Consider the following 26,797-nt stretch of genomic DNA (forward strand, 5'->3'; position numbering starts at 1 on the left):
CTACTCCCTCGAACAGCTGCAAACTTCTGAATAAGAGTACTGTCTAGTTTGATATCTAAGTGAGAAAGGAAAGGAAAGAAAAAGAGAAACGAGAAAGCGAAAAGCCCGACGCGTCTCTAAATCGACCGAAGCTCTAATGAAAGTGACTACCACCCAAAGTTCTCAACCGAAAGAGTCACGTTGTTCCCCGTTCCAGCTCGAAGAGCTCGTTTGGTGGCGACGGAGAGGGAGGTGGGTCCACACACTGCGACGGAAGAAGAAAGAGAGAACGCGTCGAGATGCTCAGCTCTTCTCTTCATTAATTGTACCGCACGACGGGAAGGGAGAACGAGACTCACCATTAACCGAAACAGGGCCCCCCTTCGCATCCACCAGCACAGCGTTCAACACCTCCTCCAGATCCGGTCTTCCCTTGATCACATCGCTCACGAGGGAGGACGAAGCCGACAGCTTCCTCTTCTCGTTCTTCTCGTCGATCGATCCATTCGGGGAGTTCTCTTCGCTCGAAACTTCCTCCTCCTCGTGAATGGAAACGTCGTCGGAGAGTTGCTGCTCGGCTGAAACGTCGGGGGATCGAGTGACGAAGATCTTGAGGTCGAGGACAAGGGAGGGGGGGCAAGAGGAGCGAAGTGTTTCGAGTTCTCCGGAGATCCAGGCGAGGTGGTCTGGAAGAGGGAAGCAAGAGGGAGCGTTAGGTAGTTGTGGGGTAGAAAACGGGGTTTTAGCGAGGAGGAAAGAGACTGACCGACGCTCTGAATAATCCAGACGAAGGTCAGAATTCGAACGGCGCTGACTCCGAGTTGAGCTTGTCGAACGAGTTGCTGAGCGAGAGGAAGGGTGAAGGTGACTCCGGATCCACCTGGAGGAATTGCGAAGAGGGAAGGAGGGAGTCAGCGATCTGAGAAGAGAGCAAGGACGTCTTCGACTCACCTGCGACGAGAACCGAAGAATGGAACGAGTCCAAAGCGGCGACGGTTCCGTAGGGTCCATCGATGTAGCAAGGGATCTCGAATCGACCTCCGTGGGACTTGGCGAGTTCGGAGAGTCGGTCTGTAAAGAAGGAGGGAGAGAGGGTCAGGAGGGAGTTGACGGTCGAAACGAGACGCGACGGAGATAGTTGACCTCACGAGTGAAACCGTCGTGGACTCGAACGATAAAGACGAGTTCGGAGGTAGAGGCCTTCTTGTCGGACGATGGGATGGAGGCGATGGTAAAAGGGTGGGCTTCGAAAGCTAAGAGAAAGAAAGAAGGGGAGGCGTCGTTCCGTCAGTTTCGTGAAGTTCGAAGCGCAGAGAGAGAAAGAAGCACGAACGCAAGGCCGAAACAGTAGGGCAGACGAGGTAAGCATGTTGACCGGCGTTCCAATTCATAGGTCGCTGGAGAGTAAGCTTGAGGGCTCCCCCGTGAACGGCTAAAGGAAAGAAGGGCAGAAACGAGACGCGCCGTCAGTCGACGAGCTCTCGTCTGAAGAGACCTGGATGCGGGACTTACATTCAACAACAGCCCTTCGAGACCCGCTCGAGCCTTTGGAAACGATGTTCCAGAACCGGTTAAAGAAGATGACTCGAACCAGTCGAACGAACCGATCCAAAAACCTGACCGAAACAGAGAGAGAGAAAAGGTCAACTCGTTCGTCGACGTTTCTTGCGTTTCGTATTCACTCACCAAAGTCCCATTGCAGGGTACACGTAGTCAGCAAATTCAGCCCAGTGTAGAGAGGCTCCGATCAGGAACAGACTGATGGGAAAGGGCGTCAGTCGAGTTGAGCACCGGAGGGCAACGCATGACGATGAGATCAACTCACAGAGCGAGAACGATGTGTGAGATCAAGAAGGCCTCGTAGGCGAAGGCTCGAAGGAAGCCCTTGTATCCGAGGATGACGATGAGGTTGAAACTGACGAAGGCGACGACTCCCAGCTGAAGGTGAAGAGAAGAACGGAGATCAGCCGTGTCGCTCTCTTCCTCCCTCGTATCGTCGCTTCAACTCACGATCATGTGCGTCTCTCCGATCTGGTTGTCCTTTCCGAGCGGGATGGCAACCGACCTTCCAAAGACGTGAAGCCAGCAGATGATAAGGGAGGCTCGAGACGCCGAGCGGTGGAAGAAGTTGAGCTGCGAACGACGAACGAAAACGCGAAAGGTCAGCTCGTCGTTTAATAGAGACAGAAGATAGGAACTCACCTTCTCGTAGGAGATCCCAGTGAGCACAGAGATGGTGTTGTTCTTCGAAGCGAGACCAACGATCAAGGGAAGCTGATTGATGAGAGTTTGTCAAAGTCAGCCCATGCGAGACGACGAAAGTTCGACCCCGACTGTCTCTTCCCCGAGCAATCTTTCACGTTATGATAGCACTGTACTCACCTGACTGAAGACCAATAGGCCACATCGGTTGCTGTATAGCAGAGCAAGGTCTCTGCGAAAAGGGAAGCGGAGAGGTCAGCGAAAGATTTGAGTTGAAGACGAGGTCGCAGTTTTGCGATGAGAAGATGTCGCTCACCTTTGCGTCGATCCAGGAACATCGAGGGGAACTGAAAAGAAAGGAAGAAAGGGGAAAGAGACGAAAGTATGTCAGCTCGAGGAGGGATGAGTGGACGATCGACGAGACTGACCGTAGAGTAGAGCAAAGAGGAGGAGCACGAAGGTGTACGTCCAAGTAAACACCAACTCTCCGAGAGGTATCCTGAAGAAGAACTTGAAGGCGACATCCCTCCAGAAGAAGGTCTTGTTGGCAACGGCAGCGACCTTGATGGGGAACTGGGCGAGGGAGGAGGTAGGTGGAGGGGAGGAAGCAAAATCGTTCTTCTCCTCGGACGCCTCGTTGAACCTCGAGATGGCTGAGCGACGACGGTGTCGTTGGACAAGAGTTCGAGCGATGTTGATGAAGGTGAGGAAAGCGATGAGAGAGGCAATGGCCCACCACAGGTATACAGGGAAATCATGCTGCCAGGCTCTGAAGGAGGGAAGAAAAAAGCGAGCAAGCCAATCAGAGGAGGGAAGAGGACGGAGACGAAGATGAAGAGAGAAGAAGAGCACGGACGCGTCGACTTACTTTCGCTGAGGTTTGGAGGGAAGCGTCTTGACCATCTCGAAGAAGTTGAAGGAGCTAGAAGGCTGGCGAAAGGATGGGAAGGAGAGGGGAGGGAGGGGGAAGGGGAGGTCGACGATGAGGGCAAAGAGCCAGTCAGATGCGATTTTATCAGATCCTGCCTTCCCCGGATTTGCTAGCTCCAAAAAAAGTGCATGAGACGCTGCCGATTTTAGATTCGATCGTCTGTCAGATCCTCGAGACAGGACTGGAGAAGGAGGGGGACGACGAGGGAGAGGGCTGAACGAGGTCGTTCTTTCTCTCGCTGAGAGAGCTGTAGCCAGAGAGCAAAAAAAAAAGCAACATGACTCGAAGATAGGGACGAAGAGTCGACTTCCAGGCAAGGTTTGACGACCGACAAGGCCGAAAGAGAGTTGGGAAGAGGTCGACGGGTGCAGAAAGATCAGAGGCGGGGACCTCTCTGCGTTCCCTTCCCCTCCTTCTTCCTTTTTGCCGACCAGTTTGTCCGTTCGTTCCTCCTCCTTCTACTGCAACAAGTGCGTCAAGAGACAGATAGAGCTTGTGCTACGAACGGAAGAGGATTTGGAGCAGCTCGAGGGTCGCTTGAGAGTAGCGGAGCGTCGGAAGGGAGGGAGGGGAGGATGGAAGGGAGCAAAGGTGAGCTCGAGATTTTCCTGACCAACTCCTCCCACGTCTTCTCTTGGAACCTGGGGTGGGTTGCCGGTTGCTGTACATGGGTGTCTTGGCTGTCCCGAGATGAGCTGCTCGTTGAGTCAAAGCTGGTCCAAAAGCGACGACGAGAGCAAGAGGGTGCTGGGTGGAGGGAAGCAAGCTGAGCTCGAAATCGAACCTCCTCGTTCTTGTTCTTTTTCCGAGCCTGATCGTAGCTCTCTCGCTGCCGAAAATGCTTTCTCGTCTCATCTTTGTAGGCAGATCGTCGTTAAAGAATCGTCTTCTCCTTCGCAAACCTCCTCCTCGACCTCTCCTCCCTCCGTTCCCTACTTCCTCCCCGCCTTCCACGAAGCATAGTAGACATCGAGACCATCCGTGAACGAAGCCTTTCTCGCTTCCCATCCAACAAGAGCTCGAGCGAGTCCTACAATCGGGAGGAGAAGACTGAGAGAATGTGAGCTTCAGCTTCGTCGACTGAAGAGAACGCGACGCGTCGCAATCTTGAGAACTCACCGGGTCGGAGGGTGTTGGAGGAAATCATCGCTCTCTCGAAGTCGTTCTTGGGCTCGACGTTGACCCATCCTTTGGCTCCCGTGAGAGCGGCGAGCTTGTCGAGGAGGAAGGCTTGAGGTTCGGTGATGGGGTTGGCGCAATCTGAGGAAAGAAGGAGAGAGAGGTCAGGAAGAGCATTGGAACACGCGGGAATGGAGTTCAAAGGCTCACCGAGAACAAGATGCTTGCAGATGGGAGACTGAAAAGTAAGAGGGGAATAGGTGAGTACGAGAAAGGTTAAAAGGCGCAAGAGAGAAAGGAAAGGAAGACGCGTCGTGCTCACATGTTCAGCGACTTTCAACACCATCTGAGAAATATCCTGCAAAACGAGAAGAAGAGATCGATTCAACTTTCATGCCTCAGTAGATTTGAGATGGAGAGAACTCACATCAACATGAGCAAGCGTGTATCATCCTCCCTCGGTAATGTACCACTCAAACTTCTCTCCCTTCTCTCCGGCCTTCGTAGCTCTCTCGAAGAGGTCTTCCCAAACTCCTCCAGCTCGACCATAGAAGACCGAAGGTCTGATGATGATTCCGTCGACGTCGGAGGAGCTGAGGATGTTGGTTTCGGCCGCAACGCGAGGGATCATCATTTGCGCGGGATGGGCAGGTTGACCTCGTTCGTCGTCAAGTCCTTCGATGAGGGAAGCAGGAGGTTGAGTTCCGTGAGCCCAACTGCGATAGAGGAGAAGAAGAAGAAGGTCAGCATGTGGAGGAAGAGGGGAGGGAGGAAGGAGAAAGAACGAGAGAAAGGGAAAGAGGAAGGACGCACTTTCCAGAGACGGAGATGTCTGACGAGAGAGAACGAGGCCCTCGGTAAGCAATCGTTTCGAAAATGAGCGGTACTAGGAACTACACTTACAGGTAAGCTTGTAAGCCGAAGATCTGCACTCTCTCGCTGCCTTCGTGATCTTGTTGAACACGTCGACGAGGAGGTGGCCAGAGTAGTCCAAAGACTCAATAACGACGTCAACCTTGAGCGAAGTGATGAGCTCAAGATACTTGTCATCTGTGTTGGGATCGGAGGCGAAGGGGACGACTGAAAGAAAGGGAAAGAGGGTCAGATAGAAGGGAAGAAGAGGAACGAGCGACGCGTCCAAATCGAGAACGGCTCACGTTCTTGAGCAGTGAGTCTGGCAACGTTCTTCGAGGATCGCGTTTGAGCGTAGACGAGATGGCCAGATCTGACGAGAGCTTCAGCGATGGGGTTGCCCTGAAGATGGAAAGGAGGATGAGGTCAGCTCGAGGAGGAGGGACGGAGGGAGAGAAAGAACAGAGACTCGCGAGGTAACCAGTAGAGCCGAGGACGAGGACCTTCATGTTCTTGCAGCTAGTTGAAGGGTGAGTGGGGAGGGGAGATTGAGGTGGTTGAGGTGAAAGCTGCAAAGAGAAGGTCAGCTCGCTTTTTGAAGAGGGGAGTCAAAAGAGGTCGGCATTGAGTCGTCGTACGAGCTACAAGTGCGAGCCGCGTACGCCTGTCTGAAGCAACTTCTCAGGCCAGCTGGGAAGAGAGGGATGAAAGTTACACGTAGATGCTTTGTCGACGAAAAGAGAGAAGGGGGACGAGATAGCTGCTCACGAAGGAGGAGGGAGGAGGAGGAGGAGCGAGCTCGACGTCGGTCGAAGGACGAAGTAAGAAGGTCAACAAAGGGCGAGGGCTGAAAGAAAGAACAGCATTCCTAGCAAACTTGATAAGATTGGTGGACTTCGAGGTTGTGAAGGTTTTAGACGGCAGAGGATATTAGGAAACGAGAGGACTCAATTCCATGCTGAATTGGGTCACCGTGCAGCTAGCCAATGAGGATCGACGAGTTGGACGAGTTGTCGCGAAGGAGATCAACTTTTCTTTCTCTTTGGATGAAAATTCACCTCGGCCTGAAAGCTTCAAAGTGATCCGCACGAGACGAAGAGCTCTTTGTGTCTGCTCGATGAATTTTCCCTCTCGATAACGCGCGCCGGACTCTCTGATCTAATCTCAGCCGCTCTTTTCTCCTCTGACCACATCCCTCCTCTCCTTCCTCTCCCTTCGTCCCTTCTTCACCTCCCCCTCTCTCCCTCACGCCTTTGGCCTCTCAACAAGCCCCTCGACCTAGGCTTCGACCTCCTACCTTCTTCTTCCACCTTTCAAAGGATTTACCACCGTCTCTGCAATGGAAGCAACCGGCAGTTCGACGACCTCTCAGCTCGACTCTCCTCCTCCCTCTCCTTCGCTCCCTCTCGGTCGTCCCTCTCCTGTCTCTCTTCCTCCTCCTCCTTCCTCCATCACCAACGCATCCTTCGCTCCCTCTCAGCTCTCCCAATCGCACATATGGGATCCTTCAGACTATCCACCAGCACCTCGTCGAATCCTTCCTCACCCCGTCCAGCAGCGTCCTCCACCTTCCTTGAACTCGTCCATGGCTTCTTCCACCCTCTCCTACTGCTCCTCCAACCTTTCCAACCAACCAGCCCCAGTCGGCTCTTGTCCAGGAGATGGTCAGTGTAATGGGACAGGAGGAAAATCTGGCTGTGCTGGCTGTCCTAGTCTGAATAACAACGGGGCCTCGATCGGCTCTGGAATCGACTTCGCAGGAGGGATAGTCTGCTTCAACTGCCAGACGAGCACCACCCCTCTATGGAGGAGGGATGCTGATGGGAATACGACTTGCAACGCTTGTGGTGAGCTTCCCTCTCCCCATCAGTTCGAGTCCTGGCAATCGAATCAAGCTGACCAACGTTCGCGTCTCTTCCTCCTCCTTCTCACAGGACTGTACTTCAAGCTGCACGGAACGCCTCGTCCGGTGAGGATGAAGAAGAACACCATCAAGAGGAGGAACCGTGATCCAAAACCGAAAAAACCTCCTGTGAGTTTTCTCAGAACTCGAGCCTGGGCCTCAACTCGGTGAGGGATGTGTCTCGCGGCGTCTTCGAAGCTTCGGCCAACCATCTTGCTCGTTTGGTTGATGCATCAGATCCCCAAGGACGATGATCTCTCTCAGCAGAGTGCGGCAGAAGCTCTCGTATCGGTCTCTCGATCCGAGGTCACCCAGAGCGGCCTCGCTCTCCTCGCTCAGCAACAAGCTCAAACGTCGTCGTCGCGTCAAGTCTCGAACGGAACTCCCTCAGGATCCCTTCCTTTTAATCAAACCTTCAACAACCATTCTCCCTCCTCCTTCGCTCGTCTCGAAGCCAGTCCCAACCGAGCCAGCAAACGGAAGTCGGTCGCGTCGGACGAGGATCACGATCAGATCGACGACAGCGGGGAGGAGACGACCTCCGTCTCCAGCATGGGAGGAGTTCGAGAGCACCCAGCAGCAGCAGGCGCATCCTCTCACCAGCATCTATCCTCCCAAACCTCTCTTCCTCCCATGTCGGTTCAACTAGCCAGCCCGACCTCCTCCTCGAACCCAATCGCTCACTCTTCGTCCTGGAACCCAACCCACTCCCCTCAACTCCTCGCTCACTCCTCCTCCCATCGTTCCAACGGAGACGACTCCCTTCAGCTCCCTCCCATGATGGCTTCGCCCTTCCCCAACTCAATCTGGAACTCGACCACGACCACCTCCAATTCGACTTCCTCGCCCAATCAACAGGCTCCCAACTCCGAACGCCGAACCTCTCCTCACCCTCCCACGTCGTCCTACCAACACACCTCCGGTCCTTCCATTCACTCCTCACCTCGTCCTAACGACCCTTCCACCAGCTCGTCTCGACTCCCCTCCCTCTCGACCTCCCTCTTCCCTTCGTTGAGGCCACCTCTCTCCCAAGTCGATCTGGAGGAGTACCGACGGGAACTTCTCTCTGGGAGGCAGTGGCTGGAAGCTATGCTCGAGAAGACGTCTCTCGGGTTGCAGCAGGTTGACGAGGAGATGATGAGAGGTCGAGCAGCTCGAGCAGCAGCAGGCGAAGCGATGGCGGTGGATCAGGCTAGGACGGCGGTGCCTTTGAACAGGACGGCTTCCTCTTCGACGGAGAGGACGAGGGAGAGCATCTGGGGGCTGGATAATAGAGGGCAGGGACAGTGAAGGGTTTATGGAGAGAGAGACGGAGCGAGAGGGTCGGTACGAGACGCGTCGTGATCTCTCTCTTCTTTTGCTTTCCTTCGTCTATTTCGCTCTTTTCTCGCCTACTCATCTCTGCATTTTCTCCCTATCTCCATCTCTGTATCGTTTGATTTGCTTCCGTCGATTTGCTTGGTCTCTAGCTGCTTCGTTTCTCTCGCATCCCTCCCTCCTCACCTCCCTCCCTTGCCTCTTGTTGTTCCCAACCCTCGCACCATCGTTTTACTCCCCTTCTCTACATTTAGTCGATTTTACGCTCCTCGCCGCATCACTTTCTTTCTGTCAGCCTTCTTCTTTCACTCTTCTTGCGAGCTTGAAGTCAGGGAAAGACGAGCGCGTCAACCAAACAGCTTCGTTCTCTCTTGAAACAAGCCAGGATGAAGCAAGGCGAAAGCGAGGATTTCGAGGTATGAACAGAAGGAGCCACCGAGGAATGGGGTAGATAGCTGATGACCCAAAAAATATGCAAAGACCTCGACGGACTCAAAAACAAGGGAGGACGTCGCTCTCGGCTATCTAGTCGCTTTCTCCCTCCGACCTCCATCAACCCTCGTCCTTAACCCATCCCGTCACCCTCCCTTCTTCTTCTCTTCCCTCTCTCAAACCATGCCCTCGCCACCGCCGACCTCCCTCTCCTCTTCAGCGAAGGATCGAATCTCCTCCCTCCTTCGGTCCTCCGTCGAATCGAAGCTCGTCCCACCTTTCCTCCTCTCCGCCTTCACCGCCGATTCAGAGCTCTACTCGAAGGCGGCAGGGCTCGATAAAGATGGAAATCCGTTCGGGAAGGATACGGTGATAAGGATCTTCAGTATGACCAAGTTGATTACTTCGGTGAGTCCTAGGGAGAGAGCGACGGAGGGAGGACGGGGAAGGAAGAGGGTGAACGTGGGTCGAGATGGGCTGAGGGAGGATGGGATTGGGGAGGAGACTAAGGAAGGATTTGGTGCCGAAAAGGATAGTAGGAAGGGACAGGGACTCGCTCTCAGGCGGCTGAATGGAGAATATGCTCTTGGAACGCTCGATGGCATGCGAAGGAGGACTCGAGATGTTGAGCTTGACTCCTCCCTTCCTCCTCCTCTCCTTCAACTACTCTCTTCCTCACTTCACCCTTTCTCGCTTCGACTTTCTCATCTAAATCTACATACTAATATCTCATCCTTTTATCCTCTCTCAGATAGCCATCCTCCAACTCATCGAAAAGGGGAAACTCACGCTCGAAACGGAGGGAGGAGCCATCCTTCCAGGTCTCGTCTCTCCTAACATCTTGACAGGCTACTCATCAGAGGGAGAGCCGATTCTCGTTCCCGCGAAGAACAAAATAACCGTCCTTCATCTTCTGAACCACTCGTCGGGACTCGCCCTGGATACCTACTCTCCTGGTGAGTCGAGATCGGAGGGACGAGAACGATCTTCGTCAAGTGCTGACTCCCTCCGTCTGCTTTGGGTTGTCGACCTTAGATCTCAGACGGTATCAAGTCGAGAGAGATTGGTCGAAGGTTACTTCTGAGGAGGTGAGTCGATCCTAACTCGAGAAGAAGGGAGGAAGATCGTCCGCTGACCGCCCGTCGCCGCTCTTTGTTCTCTCCTTGCCTCGTTCGTTCCAGCGACACTTCGGTCAACCTCTCATCTTTGAACCTGGAACCAGCTGGTGCTATTCTCCAGCTACAGACTACCTCGGTCGAATCGTCGAGATCGTCAGTGGTCTCTCGCTCGAGGAGTACTTGTGAGCAGCAACTCCCTCCGCTCCGTCTCGACGCGTCGAATCCTTCCTAACTTATCTCTCTCTCATTCGCCTCTTCAGCCAAACCAACATCCTCCAACCCCTCTCCATGTCCTCTACGTCCTTCAACCTAACTCCCCTACTCAAATCCCGAGCCACCCTCCCACTCGCCTACCGCGACCCTGCCACCAAATCCATCCTCTCCACCATCCCCAAAACGAACCCTTACGCCTTCTTCGACACCCTCCCCGATACCCCTACCATCCAATTCGGAGCTTGGGGCTTATACTCAACTCTAGCGGACTACGCCAACCTCGTTCAACATCTCCTCTCGCTCGCTCCGAATTCGAGAGTGGCACCCAAAGTCGAGAGGATCCTCAACGAGGAGAGTTGGAACTCGTTGTTCGTTGGGACGCTGGGGAAGGAATCGAAGGAGAGGTTGGAGGTGGTGAGGAGAGTAAAGGTTCCGGTGCCGGGAGTGGATTGGAGTACGGCTTTGTTTGTGAACGAGGTGGATTGGGAGGGGAGGAGGAAAGCTGGGTCGGGGGGTTGGGGAGGGTTGGCTCATACCCACTTCTTTATCGATCCTACGACGGGAGTTGCGGTGAGTAAACGTTCTTTATGAGACTAGCCTAAGAGAGGTAGAACGTAGAATTCTCCCTTGTGCTGACTCGCTCTTCGTCCTCTTTCGCAGCTCATCGGAGGCACTCAACTTCTCCCTCCCGACGACGCGAACGTTCCTCTGCTTTGGTCGAAGTTCGAGGAGGAGGTTTACGCTGGGTTGGAGGCGTGATTTTCGTCTCAGCCTTGTCTTTGCGTTACCTGCTCCGATCCATACCCGCGTTGCTGCGTCCGAACTTGTTTGGTCGAGACTTCGACGCGTCGAGAGTTGAAAGTCAGTTCGAGCTCGTCTCACTCGACCTTCTTCTTCCCGGTCTGGATGACATCTCGCGTCAACGTAATCTCGTTCGAAAACGAAGCGAACGAAAACCTCAACGCTACAGAGTCCTTTTCTCCCTGATCCTTCCGACTCGACGAGGCGTCTGGCTGTTTCGTCAACATCATCAATCAAAAAGGCCTAGAGCCCAGGACCAAGAACCGGAGTCTAGACCAGTCAACTATATATCAAGCCCTATACGGCCAGATCGCCCACCCTGCTCCGAACCAAACCGTTCCCTCGTCCGTCATCAACACCACCTCTCCCTTCCCCTTCCCAACGTTCGTTCCTCCCTCTCCTCTCCAGACCATCTCCCCTTCAGCCCAAGACAGTCCCGTGTCCCACCCATCCCCTCCATCGTCTCCCTCGAGGCTCTGGAGGTTGGGCGAACGAGGATACTCGGTGCTGTTAGCCCAGCTGGCGACGCTGCCTGAAGCGAGACCGTTGTTGGTTCCCACTTTGACTGATCCCTCGTAGACGTCGAGGGGGATGCTGACGCCGACGGTTCCGTTGAGGTTGAGAGCTGTAAGAGTGAGGTTGGCGTGGGCGGGGAAGGAGGTGATGTTGGTTTGGAGGAGGGAGCGGGAGAGAGGGTTGAGCTGGAGGAAGGTCAGGTTGTGGGTTGCTGGGTAGTAGCCGTTGTTGGTATACTCGGGGGTGAAAGGGTTAACGTAGAGTACGGTGTTGATGGTTGAGTTGGAGATGAAGAGGAGCGAGCGAGTGACTGTGTATTGGCCGACGATGGGGAGGAGGGAGAAGAGGGAGAGGGAGTTGGTGGCATTGGGAGCTCCCTGAGAAGAGAGATGAGTAAGAGATGAAGAGGCGGAGCGAAAGTCAGCAATTCTTACGAGGAGAATATCATGCGTGAAGGAGGATACTAACGGAGGAGGAGATGGATCCTTTTGGGACACGAACGTCGATGCTGGAGAAGGTAGCGTTGCTTTGGGAGAGATCTTCGAAGCTGACGGCCATGGCGCTCTCTCCGAAAACGTCGAGGTTGTACCCGTACAGGGAGCGAGGGACTTGGATAGTGACGTTGAAGACGAGGGTGTTGTTCCATTGGGGAAGGAAGTTGAAAGGGGTCGCCAGGTCGGAAGGTTGGTACGATCCGTCGCTGACGTTCGAGCTCGACGTCTGTTGGGAAGGGATAAGAAGACGTAGGAACAGAAGAAAAGGTCATTCTTCAAGTTTACATAGCTGAGCGTCAAAGGTTCTCGTGAGAAGGGGAGGTGAAGCCCAAAGTTTGAGGAAGTACGCGAACTCACAACCAGTCGGAAACCTGTCACTCCTCCAGAGCTTGCACCAGTCCAATTCGACCCATGCAACCCTCCCGACACAGTTTCCAGCTCTCTCAGTCCCCAAGCAGCACTCTCCGACTCGTTCCAACCCTCCGCACCCCTCCAAATCGCCGAGACCTCGACGATCATGTCCTCTTCTTCGTCCTCGACTGTTGGGACGAAGGTGAGCTTAGACGAGCGGCTCCCCAAGATCTTGAAGTAGTAGTAGGCTGATGGAACGAGGTGAAGAGGTTGTTGAAGAGAGGAAGTGAAGATGGTGAAGTTGGTATCCGTTCCGGCGTCGTTGTAGAGGAGCTGGGAGGAGAGGGGAGCGGTGAAGTTGAAGGGAGTGAGGAGGTCGTAGTCCGGCGACCCCGTCGCAGACAAGACCTGGTCAAGATCGAAACAAACAGACGAAGGATATCACAGTCAGGGAAAGGGAAGCGAACAAGAAGAGGAGAAACGTGAAACACGAGGAGAAGGAAAGGGAAAAAAAGAGCGAGCTCGCTCGTTCCTCCTCTCTCCGAGCTCAACCTCCTCGGACGAGGAAAGAAAGGACGTACCCCGGGAAGAACTGTAGATCTAGCTACGCCCAAATACGCGTTGACTCTGCGATCGATCCTCTGCGCTTCCTCTTCCTTCTTCTCCTCTGATTGATGCACTCCGTACCAGATCATCGCTCCAACGAGACCCGCCAGAAGGAGGAGGAGGACTCCGATGATTCCCTTTCCTTTCCGAGAGTGAAACAACCAGGGAGGGATGAAGGATTTCCTAGGAGGCTTCTTGGGAGCACATCCTTCGATGGTAGCGTCGTCGAGAGCAAGAGCGGACTGGAGCGAAGGGGAGGAGGAGGAAGGGAGAGGGAGAGGAGGTCGTGTGGTGCTTGAAGGAGGAGCGCCGAGGTCGTCGAGCTCGTAGGAAGGAGAGGGAGCTGCTGGATCGTGAGAGTCGGTACCGTAAGGTGGAGGGTGATAGGGAGGAGCTTGATCGTTGACCATGCAAAAGGGAAATAGAAGGATGCTGATGGATGGGAGGAAAGAAGACAAAGGAGGTGAGGAGAGCGAGAGGAGGAAGGTTTGGAGAGGGTTGTCACCTCTCCTCCGGTCCGATGCTTCTCCGCTTGGCGACCACAGAGAGCGATAAGACCTCGTTTACATAAATATCCTCGTTGATTCTTCGAGCGACAAGAAGGCCAGGTTCAAAGAAAAGAAGCTGCTGGGGGGTTGGAGGGAAGGAAGGCGGAAAGGTGAGCTCGATCTCCCTCCCTCCTCGTCCAGGGCGACGGGACTTCAAGGTCGAAGAGTCCGCGATGAGTTTCATAAAGTACGATTCAGTATAGATTACAGGCTCCAGGGACGCGTTCCCGAATCTGCAGAGCAAGACTGCGGGCGACGAAGCTCGTTCGTCGGAAAAGGGATCAACCCGCTCGACGCATTCCATTCGAGCGAACAGGAGGCCCTTCGCAGAACTTTCGTCCATCGAACGTTTGCATAACTGAAAGAGGGATACGCAAGCAGAGGAGCAACGGTGGATCCAGTAGAAAGAAGAAGAACAGAAGGAGGAGAACGGCTTTGGGGCGAAGACGCGTCTCTCTCACTCTTTCAGTTTCCGAGATGGATTCGAGACCAAAAGCCATCGGATTGTGTAATGAACTTTTACATTGGTATCGGTATAGCAGGAAGGGAAAGCCAAAGTCAGTTTTTCAGAGACCTCAGGCCGTGAAAAGGAGGAGAAGGTGCTCACGATCTAGTTCCCTGCTGATCTTCTAGAGATGCTCGAAAGCTTTCTTTCGGCAAGACAGCCTCACTAAAGTATTCTATCATCGTTTCCAGTTAAGAGAGATCACTTTAGGTGTGGGAATGAGGAAGGAGAGAAAGAAAAAGAGCCGTTTGCACCGTCAACTTTTCCGTTCCGTTCGACGCGTCGCCCGTTAGATCTCTTCGGAACTCACCGACGATCCCCGCGAGCTTCACTAGTATCGCAATCAGACACAAAAAGACGATTACCGGTATCCTGATCTTCGAGGACGCTTCCACCTCTTGCAACCTGCTGGCGACCAACCTCGTCCCCGCCAGCATCGAAAGCAATCCTTGAATCGTCCACGTCGCCATGACCAGAGAACCTTCTTGTTGCTGAGCTTGTGGTCTCCAGAAGTGGGTGATGGCGAGATAGTCTAGGAAGCCGACTGTGGGGATGCTGAGGAGGTAGATGAGGAGGTTCGTGAAGAGAGAGAAGGGAGGACCGCCGTCGGCCCAGACGAGGATGAAGAAGAAGGGAGTCGCGAGGACGGCTATGTAAAGGACGAAGAGCTTGGGTATTTGGGCGAGGTCTGAAGATCTGGGAGATTGTATTGAGGGGTCGGATTGGGTCATGTTGAGGTTGGAGGGAGATCAGTGTCGTTTCGCTCAAAAAGAGTCGCCTTGGCCATGTTTTGGACTGACTGCGCGAGCGAGCTTGGTCTTGGAAAAATGAAAAGTTAAGAATCAGACCTTCTTGTTTGTTGCGTAGAAAATGCGAGAAGACCAGAGATCAAGATTGTCGCGGTGAGCGAACGGTGATTCACCTTTTCTCAACCCGACGCGTTGCGACCTCTGCAGAGTCTGCACCCCCTTCTTCCCTCGCGATGAGCTCCGTTAGATAGCTCCCATAGCTTGTTGGAGTTCGCTCTACGGATCGCCTCTCAAGAGACAACAAGGACGAAAAAAACGCGATGCCGTCTATTCTCGGCATCTCGACCTGTTCAGCTCGAACCTTTCGTTCTTCTCTCTCTCTTCCTCTCCCTCAACTACAACAACCCTCACACTCTTCCTTACTCAAGATGCTCGAACTCCTCCTCGTGGTGGTGCTTGCCATCCTCGTCATGCTTTTGACGTTCCTCTTCGCGGCTGCTTTCGTGATGGTGCGATTATCTCCTCCTTCTTGTTCCACAAGCCCTCCCTTCCTCCTTCCTTGTCCTCTCTCGACGACCAAGCTACATACTGACATATTTCCTTCCTTTTCGCTTGCTGTTAGCCCATCGCTGGGAGTATCACTCGTCTGCGAGCAAACTATATACCCAAAGGAGTGCGCCTCGACGAGGAAGCTGGAAAGACTGGACCTCTCGTTGTTCGATCCGTTTGGGGGATGATCAAGAGGGTCAAGAACTTGGAGGGCTGGAAGGGACTGTACAAGGGTGAGTTCACCTTTGATGCTTCCAACTTGAGTGAAGACGAATCATGGATGGGCGTGGAAGGCTGCAAGGAGAGAGGAGGGAAGGGAGATCAAGCTCAAAGTGGAGGGGAGGTCGTCTCGACGTTGGTCACCTTCTCCTCTGCCTTTTATCAACTTCGCTCTCTCACTCCTTAGTCTGCTAGGACGTAGAAGATATATATCGCTCGGCAGCTGCGAAATTTTTTGGGCGCAGATGTTGCCAGCGGTTGAACCTTTCTCCTTCGTCGAGCTGAGCTGACCTCTTCCTCTCCCTCCCTCTCGCACAGGTATCTCTCCCGTCATCGCTCTCGACGTCCTCATCGGAGTGTCCATCGCCATCGTTGCCTTTGTAGCCAATGCTATAACCGGCGCTCCTACGGACGGTTCTGCTGCTACCGCCCCAGGAGGGTTGAGGTGAGGTCCAGCTTCCTTTCCGCAAGTTTTTGCTCTCGCTGACAAGGTGTTTCTTTCTCAGCTTGATCGTTGCTGGACTTGGAGCTGCTTTCTTTACTCTTCCGTTTACCGTTCTCATCAACCGGTTCGTCCATCTTTGTTCTCTCCGCGGCTCGTCGTCGCTCAATCTTCTAAACTCACGTCCTCTCTCTCCTTCTCTCTCGTTCTCCTCGTCCTCACGATTCGCTACTTCAGATCTATCGTCACTCCTCATCTTCTCTCCTGGAACCCTATGAAGGCCGGCCGAATCATCCTCACTCCTTTCGAGCGCTCTCGACCTTGGGTCCTCTTCAAAGCTCCTGGTCTCCTCGTCGTCACCTTCGTCCAAGTAGCCTGGATGGCGGTCGTCTCGAAGGGAGTAAAAACCCTTCTTCTCCCCGAGATCGTCAACTTTGGATCTCCCGAGACCAAGGAGACGCCGTACCTCGCTGCGAGACTCGCCGTGTTCGTCGCGTTCCAATTGCTCTCGACTTTCCTCATGTGAGTTCTCGGATTTCATCTCGTGTTTTCATATACCCGTCGATTTCCTTTGACTCTCGTTATGTGAGCGACTGACAGAGGTCTCGCTTCTCTTGTTCCTCCGCTTCCCCTAGCTGCCCTCTCTCCGTTCTCGCCGTCCGTCTCTCGATTCAACGACAGAACAACGGCCAGACCCCAGTCGATCAGATCCCTTCCGAGTACGCCGGAAAGGAGGAGGATGTACTCGTCCTTCGGTCTGAGGAGCAGCCTTACGATGGAGCGATGGTGAGTCAAAACAACCAAAGGCGGGGACGCGTCGACTTCCTTCAAGCTGACTCGTGTTTCTGTTTCGCTCGCTGCCAGGACGCGTTGAAGACGATCATTCACGAGGAAGGATGGCAGGCTCTTTATACTGCTTGGATGCCCACGATGTTTGGGTTGTTGGTTGGGATGCCTCTTTGAGGAGGGGGCTCGCTGTATCGTCCTTTACTAGACTTTGCTCCGTTCTGCATGCTGAATTTCGAGGTTATTTGCACCGAAAGGAAGCTTGGCTCCAGCTCTTACATAGCTGCCGTGATTGACCTGCCTTCTTCAAGTTCGAGTCACTCTCTTCGCAGACCCTCCTCGGCTCGTCTTTCGACGTTTGCTTTCTTGCTTACCAGAAAAACGGTCTCCCCCTCTTCCCTTTCCTTCGTAACCTTCCGTAGCTCCCGACCTACCCCAATGGCTTCCTATCTTCCCAGTATCTCAGCGGCATCCCCATCTCCCTGCCTCTCTCGCACCCGCTGCCGCTCGAACATGCTTTTTCGAACTACCATTCCATCACCCCCTTCTGCCCCCAAATAAAGAACGCCTCCTTCACTCTAGCTTCCCTACACAAAACCCTAAACCGATCCATGCCCCTTCAAAGCCGAATGAGATCCTCGAGCCTTGAACTTTGCCCATCTCTTCTTCGCGTCGGGAGTTCGGTTCCTTCTCGACAGGGCTGAGGCGCCTAGGGAACTCTCCGTGGGAGTCGCAACGTGGGTGGTGGTGAAGGTGCCGTTGTCGGTGGTCGTGGCGGAGCGGAGGAAGATGTCGTTCTGAGGACGGGAAGGAAGTGAGGGAAGTCAGGGTCGGGTTGGAGGGGAGAAAAAGAGAGGAGGAAGGGCGAAACGAACCTGAGCACCGTCGGTGAATCCGTAACGAGCATTGTGGGTTGGTGGATCGGCGTCGAAATTGTTGTTTCCACTGGAAGAGGAAGACGAAGAGGTCAACTCGGAACGAAAAGACGACGCGTCGTTCGAAAACTCACGACGCTTGGGACCAGCTGAGGAAAGAAAAAGACGCAAGTTGATCAGTCGATCGAAAGACCCGAAAAAATGTTTTACGAGAGGTCAACGAACTAATGAGGCTGTTTAGCTCCAACCACGCAGGTTGAAGGATTCGACTCGCATAGCGTCGAGAGTTGACCAGCGGCCACGGTCGTCACTTCGGTTCCAGTTTGAGCGACGACGCCGGTGACTTTGCATCTGTAGAGGAGTTGGTACTGAAAGAAAGGAAGAAGAAAGTCGGTGTGAGCAAAGGTTGGGAACGAACGAAGGAAGAGAAGGAGGACAACGAACCATCTCGAACGGATAGCCTTCTCCTCGACCTTCGGCGTTGACGTTGTCTGCAAGGGGAAGAAGATGTTGGTCAGACGCGTATGGAGAGGTTTGAAGAGATGGGCTGACTGGCGGTGTGAATCCCTGTAAAGGAAGACGAAGACGAGCTCGAATCAGTAAAAGACAAAAACGCGTCTCGATTTCATTTCGACGATCGGCTCACAATTCCAAGAACAGAGGCAGCCGTCGTCCTGTACCAAACAGAAAGAAGGGTCAGAACCCAAGCTCTCAGCGTTCTACTTCGTAGGGGAAGAAGAGAGAAAGAGAGAAGGAATCAGGCGAACGGGGCTGCCAACGAACGAGGGAGAAAAAAAAGACAAGTCAGCTTCCCAATCCTCCCCCACTCCATCAAACCCTACACGACCTCACCAAGCAGGCAACCCCTCAGGAACCTGATAATCTACCTCCCGCCACCACACACTACTCGCGTTCACGCTGAACACGACGAGATCCGAGGGCTTGAGAAGATCGATATCCGAGAGGTAAGCGATGGAGAGGGACGTTCCTCCGAGGTACTGGAGCTTGTCGCTGATATCCTCTCCAAAGTTGATGATGGTGTGGAGGGCTAAGAAGAAGAAGGGGTCAGAGAGATGGACGAGAAGAGAAGAAAGGCAGACGCGTCGAGCTCACAACCTGCGTCGTCGCTGTGACAGAGAAGAGAGCGGAAGCGAGGTAAGCGAGAGAGAGAGAGAGAGGAAACAGATAAGATCAGAAGGGCTCACGCTCCAGCAGCATGCTCTTCGAAAGCATCCGTTCGAGAAGGGTCTCGGTAGGTCGTTCCAGCTCGGTTGGCGGAGACTTGGCCTGGGGAGAGATGAAAGGAGGGGGGAGAGTAGGTTGACATTGAGGACGTTGAGGACGAGAGGAAGAGGATCTAAGTACCATGGTAGGTTCCACCTGGTACGAAATCGAAGAAGAAGAGTCAGCTTCGACCGAGGGGGAAGAGCGAGGAGGCGAGAGAGGAGCGAGACCAACCAGCGGGCAGCTTGGAGTGAGAGACAGAAACGAAGCGTAGAGAAGTCAGCGTTTCATGAAAACGTAGAACGAAGAACTGTAAAGCTCACCTCCATAAAGATCCCATCAGCAGGAGGGAATCCCTTGAACCTGATCGTCCAAATCCGCTCAACTTGAAAAGGTCAGCTCTCCTTTCCCCTCCCCTCCTCCCCTTGCCTTCCCTTCCCTTGCCTCACTGGTCAATGCTGACTCACCCATGCCCGAACCACTGCTCCTCCGTATAACCATCCGACAACCTCAACGGCTGCACGGGCAGATTGTTGTTGTAATCCACGACTCCCTCGACAACGCCGTCGAATCCGAACAAGGACGGATCCCAAAGAGCGACGTGCGCAAAGGTAGAGGTAGAGAAGAACGGGAGAAGGACGACGCCGAGAACGAGCATCTTGAAGGGGATGGACGTTGGAGAGGAGAGGAGAACGGAAGGGAAGGGGAGGAGAGAAGAAGCGAGATGGCATCAAAGGGAAAGCGAGATCAGCAAGGCCTTCAAAGGGACTTTGTTCGAAAAGGAGCAAGATGAAAAGGGACTGGATGCTTTACCAACGCTTTAGGTTTGAGCTAACACTCGAGAGAGGGCTGGATGAGACATGGGATCGCTCGAGTCGCTTGCACGAGAGGGAGACAAGAAGGAGAAGGAACGACGCCGTGAGCTCGATCTCTTCCTTCCCTTCCCTCCTTGGGTGCTAGCGAGCGAGCTTCTGATGCCTGTGGAACGAGATTGGAGTGAAAGAGGGTCATAGAGAGGAGATCAGCGAGGTCTATTGGACGGTTTTGCCCTTGGAGTGGACGTTGGGAGGACAACGAGGTGGAAGGAATCAAGGCTGACACGGTGAGCTCGAGCTCCCTTTTTTTATTGATTTGTCTATGCATGCCTGTTTCTCCTCGGTGGTTACTCACCACCACAGAAAAATGCTTCTCAAATCTACAAAGCCGTGTTTGATCTTCCTTATTGATCTGAGGACAAAAAAACATCTGCGAGGACCTGGTCCAGCGCGTCGCCTCGAGGCTCGTTGTGGGAACAATCCATGATCTACCAATGCAGCAGCGCATCTAAAGGTCCTCCTTCCTCCTCTCATCCCATCCGGGACCTCTCTCGTTCTCCGGAACGACCTTCACCAGTCGAGCAGGGTTTCCCATGATCACCGACCTGCGAGGAACGGAGAACAAGATCGAAAGGATCGAGCCTTGAATCAGCTCGAGCTCAGAGCCGAGAAGGCAACACGCGAAAACCTGCTCACCAGTCAGGAAAGCTCTTGGTAACGACGGCTCCTGCTCCGACGGTGCAGCCTGTGGGAAAGGGCAAGAAGAGGGAGGGAGGGAGGGTTAGACGAGGAACGAACGAGGAACGAGAGACGTGGGAGCGAGAGAGGGAGAAACAGTGAAGGCTCACCTTGACCGAGAGTAACTCCAGCTTGAATGGAGACCGACTGAGAGGATGAAGAAGAAGGGAGGTGTCAGTCTCGGTAGCAAAACGCGTCGAAGAGAAAGGGGAGAAGAACGAACGCCTCCGACCCAAGTGTCATCCCCGATCCTGACTTCTCCAGCTCTCTCGTCCCCAGTAAGCCTCTCGACGACCGAAGTTCCGTGACCAGCAGCGTAGATAGAGACGTTGGCTGAGGTTGAAGGGAGGTTCGGGGAAGAAGAAAAATCAGCGATTGAAAGACGACGCGTTGAAGATGGGGAGACGGATGGGAAAAGAACGAACGACCGAAGAGGACCCTCTTCCCGATGTAGACTTTGGAGCAGTCGAGAATAGTGGTGTTGAAGTTGGCGTAGAAGTCTCCAGCGAGAATGATATTGAACCCGTAGTCGACGGCGAATCTACGAGTGGAGAGCAGGACGAAGGAGACGGTGAGCTCCAGCTCGCATCGACTTGCGACCTTCCTTCCTTTCCCAAACCCCAAACTTCGAACAGACCTGAAGTTTGGACAAGCTAACTTACGGAGGCTCGATGTAAACATCCCCCATATTCTTCGCCTCCACTCCCATCAGCTCAGCGAGCAACTTCTTCCTCTCTCCTGGCTCCTTCGAGGTCGTGGGAGCTTCGGGGATGCTGTGGTTGAATTTGTGCATCAACACTCGAGCTCGATACCTAGCTTGGGTGAGTTCGGCACCGAACGAGTTGTAGAGCTCGGTTTTGGAGACTGGGAAGTTGAAGTCCGGCTCTGGAAACAAAGAGGGAAGGGAAGTGGTGAGCTCGACCGTTTTCTTGTTTGCAGTCTCGACGAGTGCTGCCCTTCGCTCTTGTACCCCAAACAAAAGTGGATTAGGCAGACGGACTCACTCTTGTAGGGTGCAGTAGGAGGATAGTTGAAGGGTGAAGAGGACATGGCTGGTTGAGAGGGAGGGAGGGGAGGAAGGGAGGGCTGAGCTTGAGATGAAGTCCGGCGAGAGTCAGATGAGGGGTTGCTGGTTGAATCCGATTAAGAGAAGGGAACTCTTCCAGTATAGTCGATGAGAGGGTTCTAGGCGAGCAAAGAAGGGGTGAAGAAAGAGCTTGTAGTGGTTGGAGATCAAACGATGTGCTGGCAAAAAGAAGGGAAGGACCACTTTCGAGTATTAATGACCGACGAGGGCCAAGAGTTGGTCATGGCTGCAGGGTCCCAGAAAACCTTCTCAGCTTCCTTTCACCATAGCTACGGGTGTAACTGCTCAGTCATTGAACTTCTGCTGATATAAAGAGCTCGAGATTGCTCGAGAAAGGGTTGAAGAGGAAAGGGAACGACGCGTCGCAGAACTCGAGATCTCAAAGGTCAATCCACTGTTCAGCTCTGCTCGCAGTTCGAACGACTGATAAGAGACGACGAGACCATCGAATCGACTAAGCTACGACCTTGCTGACCCTGAGGGGCATGGTAGCTCCCTCTTCCTCCCTCCCAAGTCTGACCGGCTTCGCGACGATGGCTTGTCGAAGAACGATCTCATCGCTGACGGACGATGGATCGAACTTGAAGTTCCTTATGAGAACGAAGAGAATCGCTTTCATCCTGTTCGATCGAGAAAGAACGAAAGAGAAAAGGCGGATCAGCGACGCGTCGAAGAGGGGAAGAGAGGAAAGGAGAAAGACTCACTCAGCGAGAGAGAATCGGTAGCCGAGGCACATCCTGCAGAGAGTAAAATCAAAAAGATCGTTAGCAGATGATCAGGTGAGAAGAATGAAGCGGCTGAACTGACCGATTTCCAGCAAGGAAGGTAACTTGATGAGACCAAAAGCCCGAGAGCTCGTCCGTCGAGGAAGGGAGAGGGTGAAGCCATCTGTCGGGACTAGAAACGATATAGATGCGAAGATGGTAAGCGTCAAGTAGGCGAAGACGATGGATCAGAAGAGGTACAAAGAGACGAGGACGGACTTGAACTTCAGCGCGTCCGCTCCCCAGATTGCTTCGCTCGTGTTGACGCTGACGACGGCTGGAGAGAAGAGGCCAAGATAAAAAGAGAGACAAACGTTAGATGCTGTCATAGACTGAAGGAACTCGATGAACCTACGAATCGTGAGAACAGCGCCCTGAAGAAGCATCGATGCGTCGGGGATCAGAATCGAGGTCGGAGAAAGCGAGAGAAGACCCAGAACGACGAACCTTCTTGATAGGGATCTCAGTGATCATCTCCCCTGTCTTGATGTTCTTGACGGGGGTGGAAAGGGGAAGAACGTTGTCGTGGAGGGCAGTTCGGATGGTGATGGAAACGGAGGACCTCAAGCGTAGAGTTTCTCGCACGACCGCGTCGAGGTAGGGGAGGTCGTTGAGAGCATCACTAGAGAAGATCGGGCAGAGCGTGAAGAAGCCTTTCAGTAACAGTTCGGGATCAGGGAAAGAAGGGAAAGAAGCTCACAGCGAAGGGTCGTCTTCGTCCACGGCAAGCAGTTCTGACCGAAGTCTCGCCTGCGCTGGAAGATCCTCGGAGAGGAGTTGAAGCGTTTGAGAGAGGGACGTCGCCGTGGTTTCGAATCCTGCAAATAGCTGATGCAACCCGGAGAAGGAATTTTGGTGGTATTTTCGGTCAGCGACGAGAAGGGGAGAGAAAAGAGAGGCGAACTCACGATGGTCGTGACTTGAGCAAGCAGTTCTTCGTCCGTGAGTCGCTGAGACTCGGGAAGATCATCAGCCAAGTTGGCTCGAACTGTGAAGGATGGTAACGCGGATGATCAGCCGCGGATTGCAAGAAGGAAGAGACGAGAAGGAGGAGGCGAGAAGGAGGAGGACGAACTGAGTCTGTCGAGAAGATCTCGAGACGGGATGTCGTCCTTGTGAATTTTCTTCTCGAGGGAGGAAGCCTTCTCGGCCATCACGCTAACCTTCTTCTTGGTGATAATCTCCTGCTCAGTCGAAGGAAGAGAAGATGGTATCCGTCAGCGTCAGACGAAAGAAAATTGGACGCGTCGATCGTTGTTCGTCGAAGATCTGGACTGACTCGAGCAATATCTCTGAGAGCCCCAAGACTGAGATTCCCTCGCCTGGTTCGTTCTGATGACTGAAAGAACAATCGTCATGAAGGGCTGTTAGCAACGGTACTCGAGGAGATCGGGAGAAAGATGAACGGAGGGACGAACGAAGATCCTGAAGAAAGGGAGATGGCCCTGGGCAACTTCCAAGACGTTGAGCTTCGACACGTTCCCTCCGAAAAGCTCAGCGAAGGCACTGTTGTCTGAGCCTGAGCCAGTAAGGCATCCGAGGTCGTGGTCGAAGCCTGACAAAGAGGGAAGAAAGTGAGGCGTCAGGTTCGAAGGACGGAAGAGAAGAGGAGACGCGTCCGAACCGACTCACTGGCTAGTGCGACGATATCTAAGGTGCAGCGACAGATCTCCTTCGAAACATCGATATCTTGGTGTGGGCTCGATTCGACGAGCTGCAGTAGCAGGTCTCGGAGCTGGAAGCAAAAAGAGGGAAGCGAAACGAATCAGCGTCGTAGAATGGTGCGTTCCCGTCAGATCACTGCTCGAACGGAGTTCTTGGGAGACCTACGATGTAAGACTTCTCGAGGAACATGGGAGTCCAAGCTTTGATCTCCGAGAAAGCGAAGGGCGGTGTAAGGAGTCGTCGCTGTTCGAAGAGGGAGGAGGGAAGGGAAGAGGTCAATCGCGTCTCGATGATTCGAGCACCTCTAGGATGCGATATGATGCTGACCTGGTTCTTGTGAGCGTCACCTACGGGACAGAAAACATGAAGTAAGCATCGCTCTCTCCTCTCTCTACGAGCTCGACAAGCTCAGCGGTTCCTGATCTAGACGAGATCGAACTGACCTTCTGCCAACAGAACTCCCATCCCTGTGAGTTGACCAACTCTGTATCTCATCGCAGCAGGTTTGGGGAACGCAGTATCGTTCTTGAACTGTAGAAGAGGAAAAAAAGCATAGACGCAAAGTCGGAGTCAGCGCTCGGCTTCGGGCAACGCCTTCATGGACGCGTCTGCGGCCTCAAAAAGGAGGAGAGACGCACGATGTACATGAGCGCTTTTGGGTCAGAAGTATAGAGCTTCGGGAAGCTAAGAAGCCCCCAGTCCCTCCAGGTAGACCCGTAGATCTCAGAGATGGCTCTGTACCCAACTCCAGGCTCTTCGGTGTTTCTATCTTCGAAGGGAGGAGGTGAGCTCGATTCGACGAGGACGGAGGGAAGATCTTTGAGACGAAACTCACCCAAAAATTAAATCCATATTCCCCCAGAACCAGTGAGAGCATCTGGGACCGTCGAGGAAGTCATATGCAGTAGCCCGTTCGTAGACGAGTCTCTGTGAAGGAGAGAAACAAAGAAGGGAGACGAGTTGAGCTCGTCGTTTCTCCACGGAAAGGACACGAAAGAGGGACGAACAAGGAACCAGGTGGCCGCTAGAGAAGCTAAGAAGAGGATGATAGAGACCAGAAGATTCTCGGAGAGAAAGGAAGGAATGGAAAAGAGCATTGGTGAAGAAGGAGATGGAGGTTCGGAGGGAGGAAGGAGCGAGCGAATCGCACGGCCTTCTTTTGGCCGTCTTCGAAACCAAGCAGGGTCAGAAGAACCATGAGATCTGCTGACAACTGTAGCCTGTTCGGGAAGAGGGCGACCGGTGAGCGGAGGAAGATGAGGGAGAGGAGAGCGATGGGGAAGAAATCACTCACGAGAACTACTGTAGGGCGAAGAAAGAGACGCGACGCGTTCGACGTCAAACCCAGACGATCTCCTGAGAAGGACCAGCAAAAAGAGCAACGGTAAGTTTTCCAGAAGACGAAGAGAAGGAACTGTAGAGAAGTGAAGACACTCACTCTTTCCCTACTCCCTTTCCTCGCCGAAGCCCAACCCTTCCTCAAACTCAACCTCCCTTCCATCCTCCTCAACCCACCTCCATTCCCTCTTCAAAGCTTTTAACAACCAGGCCACCTCCGCCCCTTCCTCCACTATCTCCTCTTCCTCCCCCCCGTCGTAATCATACTCGCTCCCGGCAGCGGCCATCTTGTTGAGTTTGGCCCAAAGACGACGACGAAGAGCGAGAGGAACGCCGTGGGAACGAACGCGTTTCATCTTAGCGACGGACCAGCGGAACTCATCTGCGATGGAGGCGACGTGAGTGAAGGTTTCGACGTGTTGGAAGGTGGGAGAGGATGAGGTGGCGGTGAAGGAGTTGAGGAGGGAGGGGGAGGAGGAGGAGGAGGATGATGAAGCTGAGATGGGATAGACGACGTGCTTGATGACCTCCCCGTCCGTCCATAGTTGAGATTCGGCGACTTCCCTAACCGACAAAGGATCCATCATCGACATCCAGACGTCTCTGGGCTTCAACCCTACCAGGAACCTCTCCTTCGCGCGGACAGACGACGTTCCAAGTCCGCGACGGACGAGGTTTCGAGAAGATATCCAGAGTTGATTGATGTTCTTTCAAGCAAGCGATTGTGTTGTTCTTCGATCTGGCGGACGAGATCTGAAGGCCAGAATTGACGGAGAGGAAGGGGGTCGAAGCGAGGGCGGAAGGTTGAAGAGTGAAGGAGGGTGAGTCGAGAGAGGTTGGGGAGGAAGGTTCGGGAGGTAGCAGTGAGAGTGATGGTTTATCTTCGGATCACATCGATAGTTACAAGAAGGGATTTTCGTAGGAATAAACCAGAAGAGGAGAGGGATCCGTCTGCTTCGAGGGCGACGGGAAGCTGGACGTCGAGTTCGATCCTGAGCTCACGAACCCAACTCCTCCTCGTCCTGGCTTCCTCGCCTTCTCCGTCGAGGATTCCTGATCCTGATCGAAAGAGAATCTCCCAGTGATGAAGTTGAGTGATGCTGATGGAGTTGTAAAGCGAAGGGAGGACGAGTGGAAGGAAGGAGGAGGAGACTAGGAGAAGGGAGGTCGAGCCTCGAGTGGGAGTGACGAGCGTGAAGGTCTCCTCGGGATTGTAGAGGAGTTGATCTCGGTTGAAGTAGTAGAAGATGATCCTTTCGAAAATCTCAGTCGGGATGCGTTTGACCATGTTGAAGAGGGGTAGGAGGAAAGAGGTAGCGAAGGAGAGAGGGAGGGAGGAGGGTTGAGCTCGATGGAACAGTGAGGAGATCGAGAAGGAGGGTTGCTAGGGTAGAGCGAGAGGCTGAAGACGAAGAGAGCGATACGATGTTAAGAAATATGAGGTTGCTGTAGGATTTCGAAGAAAGGGATGCTGGTGGTGGGGAGGGAAGAGAGGAGAAGAGAGAAGGAAGGAGAGGGAGGTGAGCTCGATCAAAACGCTTCCGTGACTCTTTCTCCTTTTTCTCAGCCATCGCCGACTTTCACCAAGTACCAGCGAGTTGGGTACCTTCATAAATATAGTCCATTTCGGTCTACATATTTTTCCGAATCGAAAAGGAT

The 26,797-nt window shown here is 53.6% G+C and overlaps 12 protein-coding genes across 12 annotated transcripts; 4 read left to right on the plus strand and 8 right to left on the minus strand.

Moving 5' to 3' along the window:
* Window positions 1-13: 13 nt before the first annotated feature.
* On the minus strand, window positions 14-3,162 carry BDY24DRAFT_398397 (ferric reductase NAD binding domain-containing protein). Its single transcript, XM_076641683.1, has 15 exons — window positions 3,050-3,162; window positions 2,610-2,950; window positions 2,498-2,528; window positions 2,362-2,413; window positions 2,182-2,253; window positions 1,990-2,112; window positions 1,805-1,917; window positions 1,666-1,737; window positions 1,492-1,595; window positions 1,313-1,411; window positions 1,128-1,232; window positions 931-1,050; window positions 746-859; window positions 339-665; window positions 14-244 (listed from the first exon to the last, which is right to left on the minus strand). Exons 1-15 carry the CDS (start codon window positions 3,082-3,084, stop codon window positions 147-149), a joined length of 1,806 nt encoding a protein of 601 aa, XP_076493922.1. The 5' UTR covers window positions 3,085-3,162; the 3' UTR covers window positions 14-146.
* Window positions 3,163-4,044: 882 nt separating this feature from the next.
* BDY24DRAFT_417614 (uncharacterized protein) lies at window positions 4,045-4,577 on the minus strand (the record flags this gene model as incomplete). The annotated part of the gene is made up of 4 exons (XM_076643744.1): window positions 4,045-4,142; window positions 4,232-4,372; window positions 4,442-4,469; window positions 4,554-4,577. The coding sequence occupies 4 exons, from the start codon at window positions 4,575-4,577 to the stop codon at window positions 4,045-4,047; spliced, it is 291 nt and encodes a 96-aa protein (XP_076493923.1).
* A 102-nt stretch (window positions 4,578-4,679) lies between these two features.
* BDY24DRAFT_443696 (uncharacterized protein) lies at window positions 4,680-5,852 on the minus strand (the record flags this gene model as incomplete). The annotated part of the gene is made up of 5 exons (XM_076644790.1): window positions 5,557-5,852; window positions 5,389-5,485; window positions 5,135-5,311; window positions 5,045-5,063; window positions 4,680-4,947 (listed from the first exon to the last, which is right to left on the minus strand). Exons 1-5 carry the CDS (start codon window positions 5,590-5,592, stop codon window positions 4,680-4,682), a joined length of 597 nt encoding a protein of 198 aa, XP_076493924.1. The 5' UTR covers window positions 5,593-5,852.
* Window positions 5,853-6,782: 930 nt separating this feature from the next.
* Window positions 6,783-7,091, plus strand: BDY24DRAFT_327787 (GATA-type transcription factor; the record flags this gene model as incomplete). Its single annotated transcript, XM_076637089.1, has 2 exons — window positions 6,783-6,930; window positions 7,018-7,091. Coding segments are annotated over 2 exons (222 nt in total), but the record flags the coding sequence as incomplete, so codon positions are not given.
* Window positions 6,916-8,597, plus strand: BDY24DRAFT_167467 (uncharacterized protein). The gene is made up of 2 exons (XM_076636219.1): window positions 6,916-6,930; window positions 7,018-8,597. Exon 2 carries the CDS (start codon window positions 7,161-7,163, stop codon window positions 8,274-8,276), a length of 1,116 nt encoding a protein of 371 aa, XP_076493926.1. The 5' UTR covers window positions 6,916-6,930; window positions 7,018-7,160; the 3' UTR covers window positions 8,277-8,597.
* A 321-nt stretch (window positions 8,598-8,918) lies between these two features.
* On the plus strand, window positions 8,919-10,825 carry BDY24DRAFT_417617 (serine hydrolase domain-containing protein; the record flags this gene model as incomplete). The annotated part of the gene is made up of 6 exons (XM_076643745.1): window positions 8,919-9,143; window positions 9,487-9,691; window positions 9,771-9,823; window positions 9,917-10,035; window positions 10,114-10,636; window positions 10,727-10,825. 6 exons carry the CDS (start codon window positions 8,919-8,921, stop codon window positions 10,823-10,825), a joined length of 1,224 nt encoding a protein of 407 aa, XP_076493927.1.
* A 332-nt stretch (window positions 10,826-11,157) lies between these two features.
* Window positions 11,158-13,288, minus strand: BDY24DRAFT_443699 (uncharacterized protein; the record flags this gene model as incomplete). Its single annotated transcript, XM_076644791.1, has 4 exons — window positions 12,810-13,288; window positions 12,235-12,636; window positions 11,852-12,103; window positions 11,158-11,760 (listed from the first exon to the last, which is right to left on the minus strand). The coding sequence occupies exons 1-4, from the start codon at window positions 13,242-13,244 to the stop codon at window positions 11,158-11,160; spliced, it is 1,692 nt and encodes a 563-aa protein (XP_076493928.1). The 5' UTR covers window positions 13,245-13,288.
* A 350-nt stretch (window positions 13,289-13,638) lies between these two features.
* On the minus strand, window positions 13,639-13,962 carry BDY24DRAFT_398406 (uncharacterized protein). Its single transcript, XM_076641684.1, has one exon. It carries the CDS (start codon window positions 13,880-13,882, stop codon window positions 13,664-13,666), a length of 219 nt encoding a protein of 72 aa, XP_076493929.1. The 5' UTR covers window positions 13,883-13,962; the 3' UTR covers window positions 13,639-13,663.
* Window positions 13,963-14,065: 103 nt separating this feature from the next.
* Window positions 14,066-15,026, minus strand: BDY24DRAFT_443700 (uncharacterized protein; the record flags this gene model as incomplete). The annotated part of the gene is made up of 4 exons (XM_076644792.1): window positions 14,810-15,026; window positions 14,688-14,705; window positions 14,198-14,583; window positions 14,066-14,091 (listed from the first exon to the last, which is right to left on the minus strand). Exons 1-4 carry the CDS (start codon window positions 14,974-14,976, stop codon window positions 14,066-14,068), a joined length of 597 nt encoding a protein of 198 aa, XP_076493930.1. The 5' UTR covers window positions 14,977-15,026.
* Window positions 15,027-15,064: 38 nt separating this feature from the next.
* Window positions 15,065-16,809, plus strand: BDY24DRAFT_417620 (uncharacterized protein; the record flags this gene model as incomplete). The annotated part of the gene is made up of 7 exons (XM_076643746.1): window positions 15,065-15,145; window positions 15,259-15,418; window positions 15,723-15,849; window positions 15,911-15,973; window positions 16,084-16,368; window positions 16,482-16,632; window positions 16,711-16,809. The coding sequence occupies 7 exons, from the start codon at window positions 15,065-15,067 to the stop codon at window positions 16,807-16,809; spliced, it is 966 nt and encodes a 321-aa protein (XP_076493931.1).
* A 422-nt stretch (window positions 16,810-17,231) lies between these two features.
* BDY24DRAFT_417621 (uncharacterized protein) lies at window positions 17,232-19,389 on the minus strand (the record flags this gene model as incomplete). The annotated part of the gene is made up of 13 exons (XM_076643747.1): window positions 17,232-17,429; window positions 17,508-17,577; window positions 17,642-17,656; window positions 17,733-17,875; window positions 17,952-18,074; window positions 18,154-18,181; window positions 18,360-18,555; window positions 18,621-18,634; window positions 18,713-18,794; window positions 18,873-18,887; window positions 18,966-18,975; window positions 19,055-19,094; window positions 19,199-19,389. The coding sequence occupies 13 exons, from the start codon at window positions 19,387-19,389 to the stop codon at window positions 17,232-17,234; spliced, it is 1,125 nt and encodes a 374-aa protein (XP_076493932.1).
* A 2,419-nt stretch (window positions 19,390-21,808) lies between these two features.
* On the minus strand, window positions 21,809-24,843 carry BDY24DRAFT_398415 (cytochrome P450; the record flags this gene model as incomplete). Its single annotated transcript, XM_076641685.1, has 18 exons — window positions 24,808-24,843; window positions 24,636-24,727; window positions 24,439-24,565; window positions 24,244-24,331; window positions 24,128-24,147; window positions 23,966-24,043; window positions 23,768-23,870; window positions 23,554-23,690; window positions 23,415-23,474; window positions 23,211-23,319; window positions 23,044-23,123; window positions 22,836-22,963; window positions 22,583-22,757; window positions 22,491-22,509; window positions 22,355-22,412; window positions 22,179-22,268; window positions 22,076-22,108; window positions 21,809-21,991 (listed from the first exon to the last, which is right to left on the minus strand). Coding segments are annotated over exons 2-18 (1,483 nt in total), but the record flags the coding sequence as incomplete, so codon positions are not given.
* Between the last annotated feature and the right edge of the window lie 1,954 nt (window positions 24,844-26,797).

This window comes from Mrakia frigida, assembly GCF_051309035.1.
Source record: "Mrakia frigida strain ATCC 22029 unplaced genomic scaffold BDY24scaffold_30, whole genome shotgun sequence".
Lineage (NCBI taxonomy): Eukaryota > Fungi > Basidiomycota > Tremellomycetes > Cystofilobasidiales > Mrakiaceae > Mrakia > Mrakia frigida.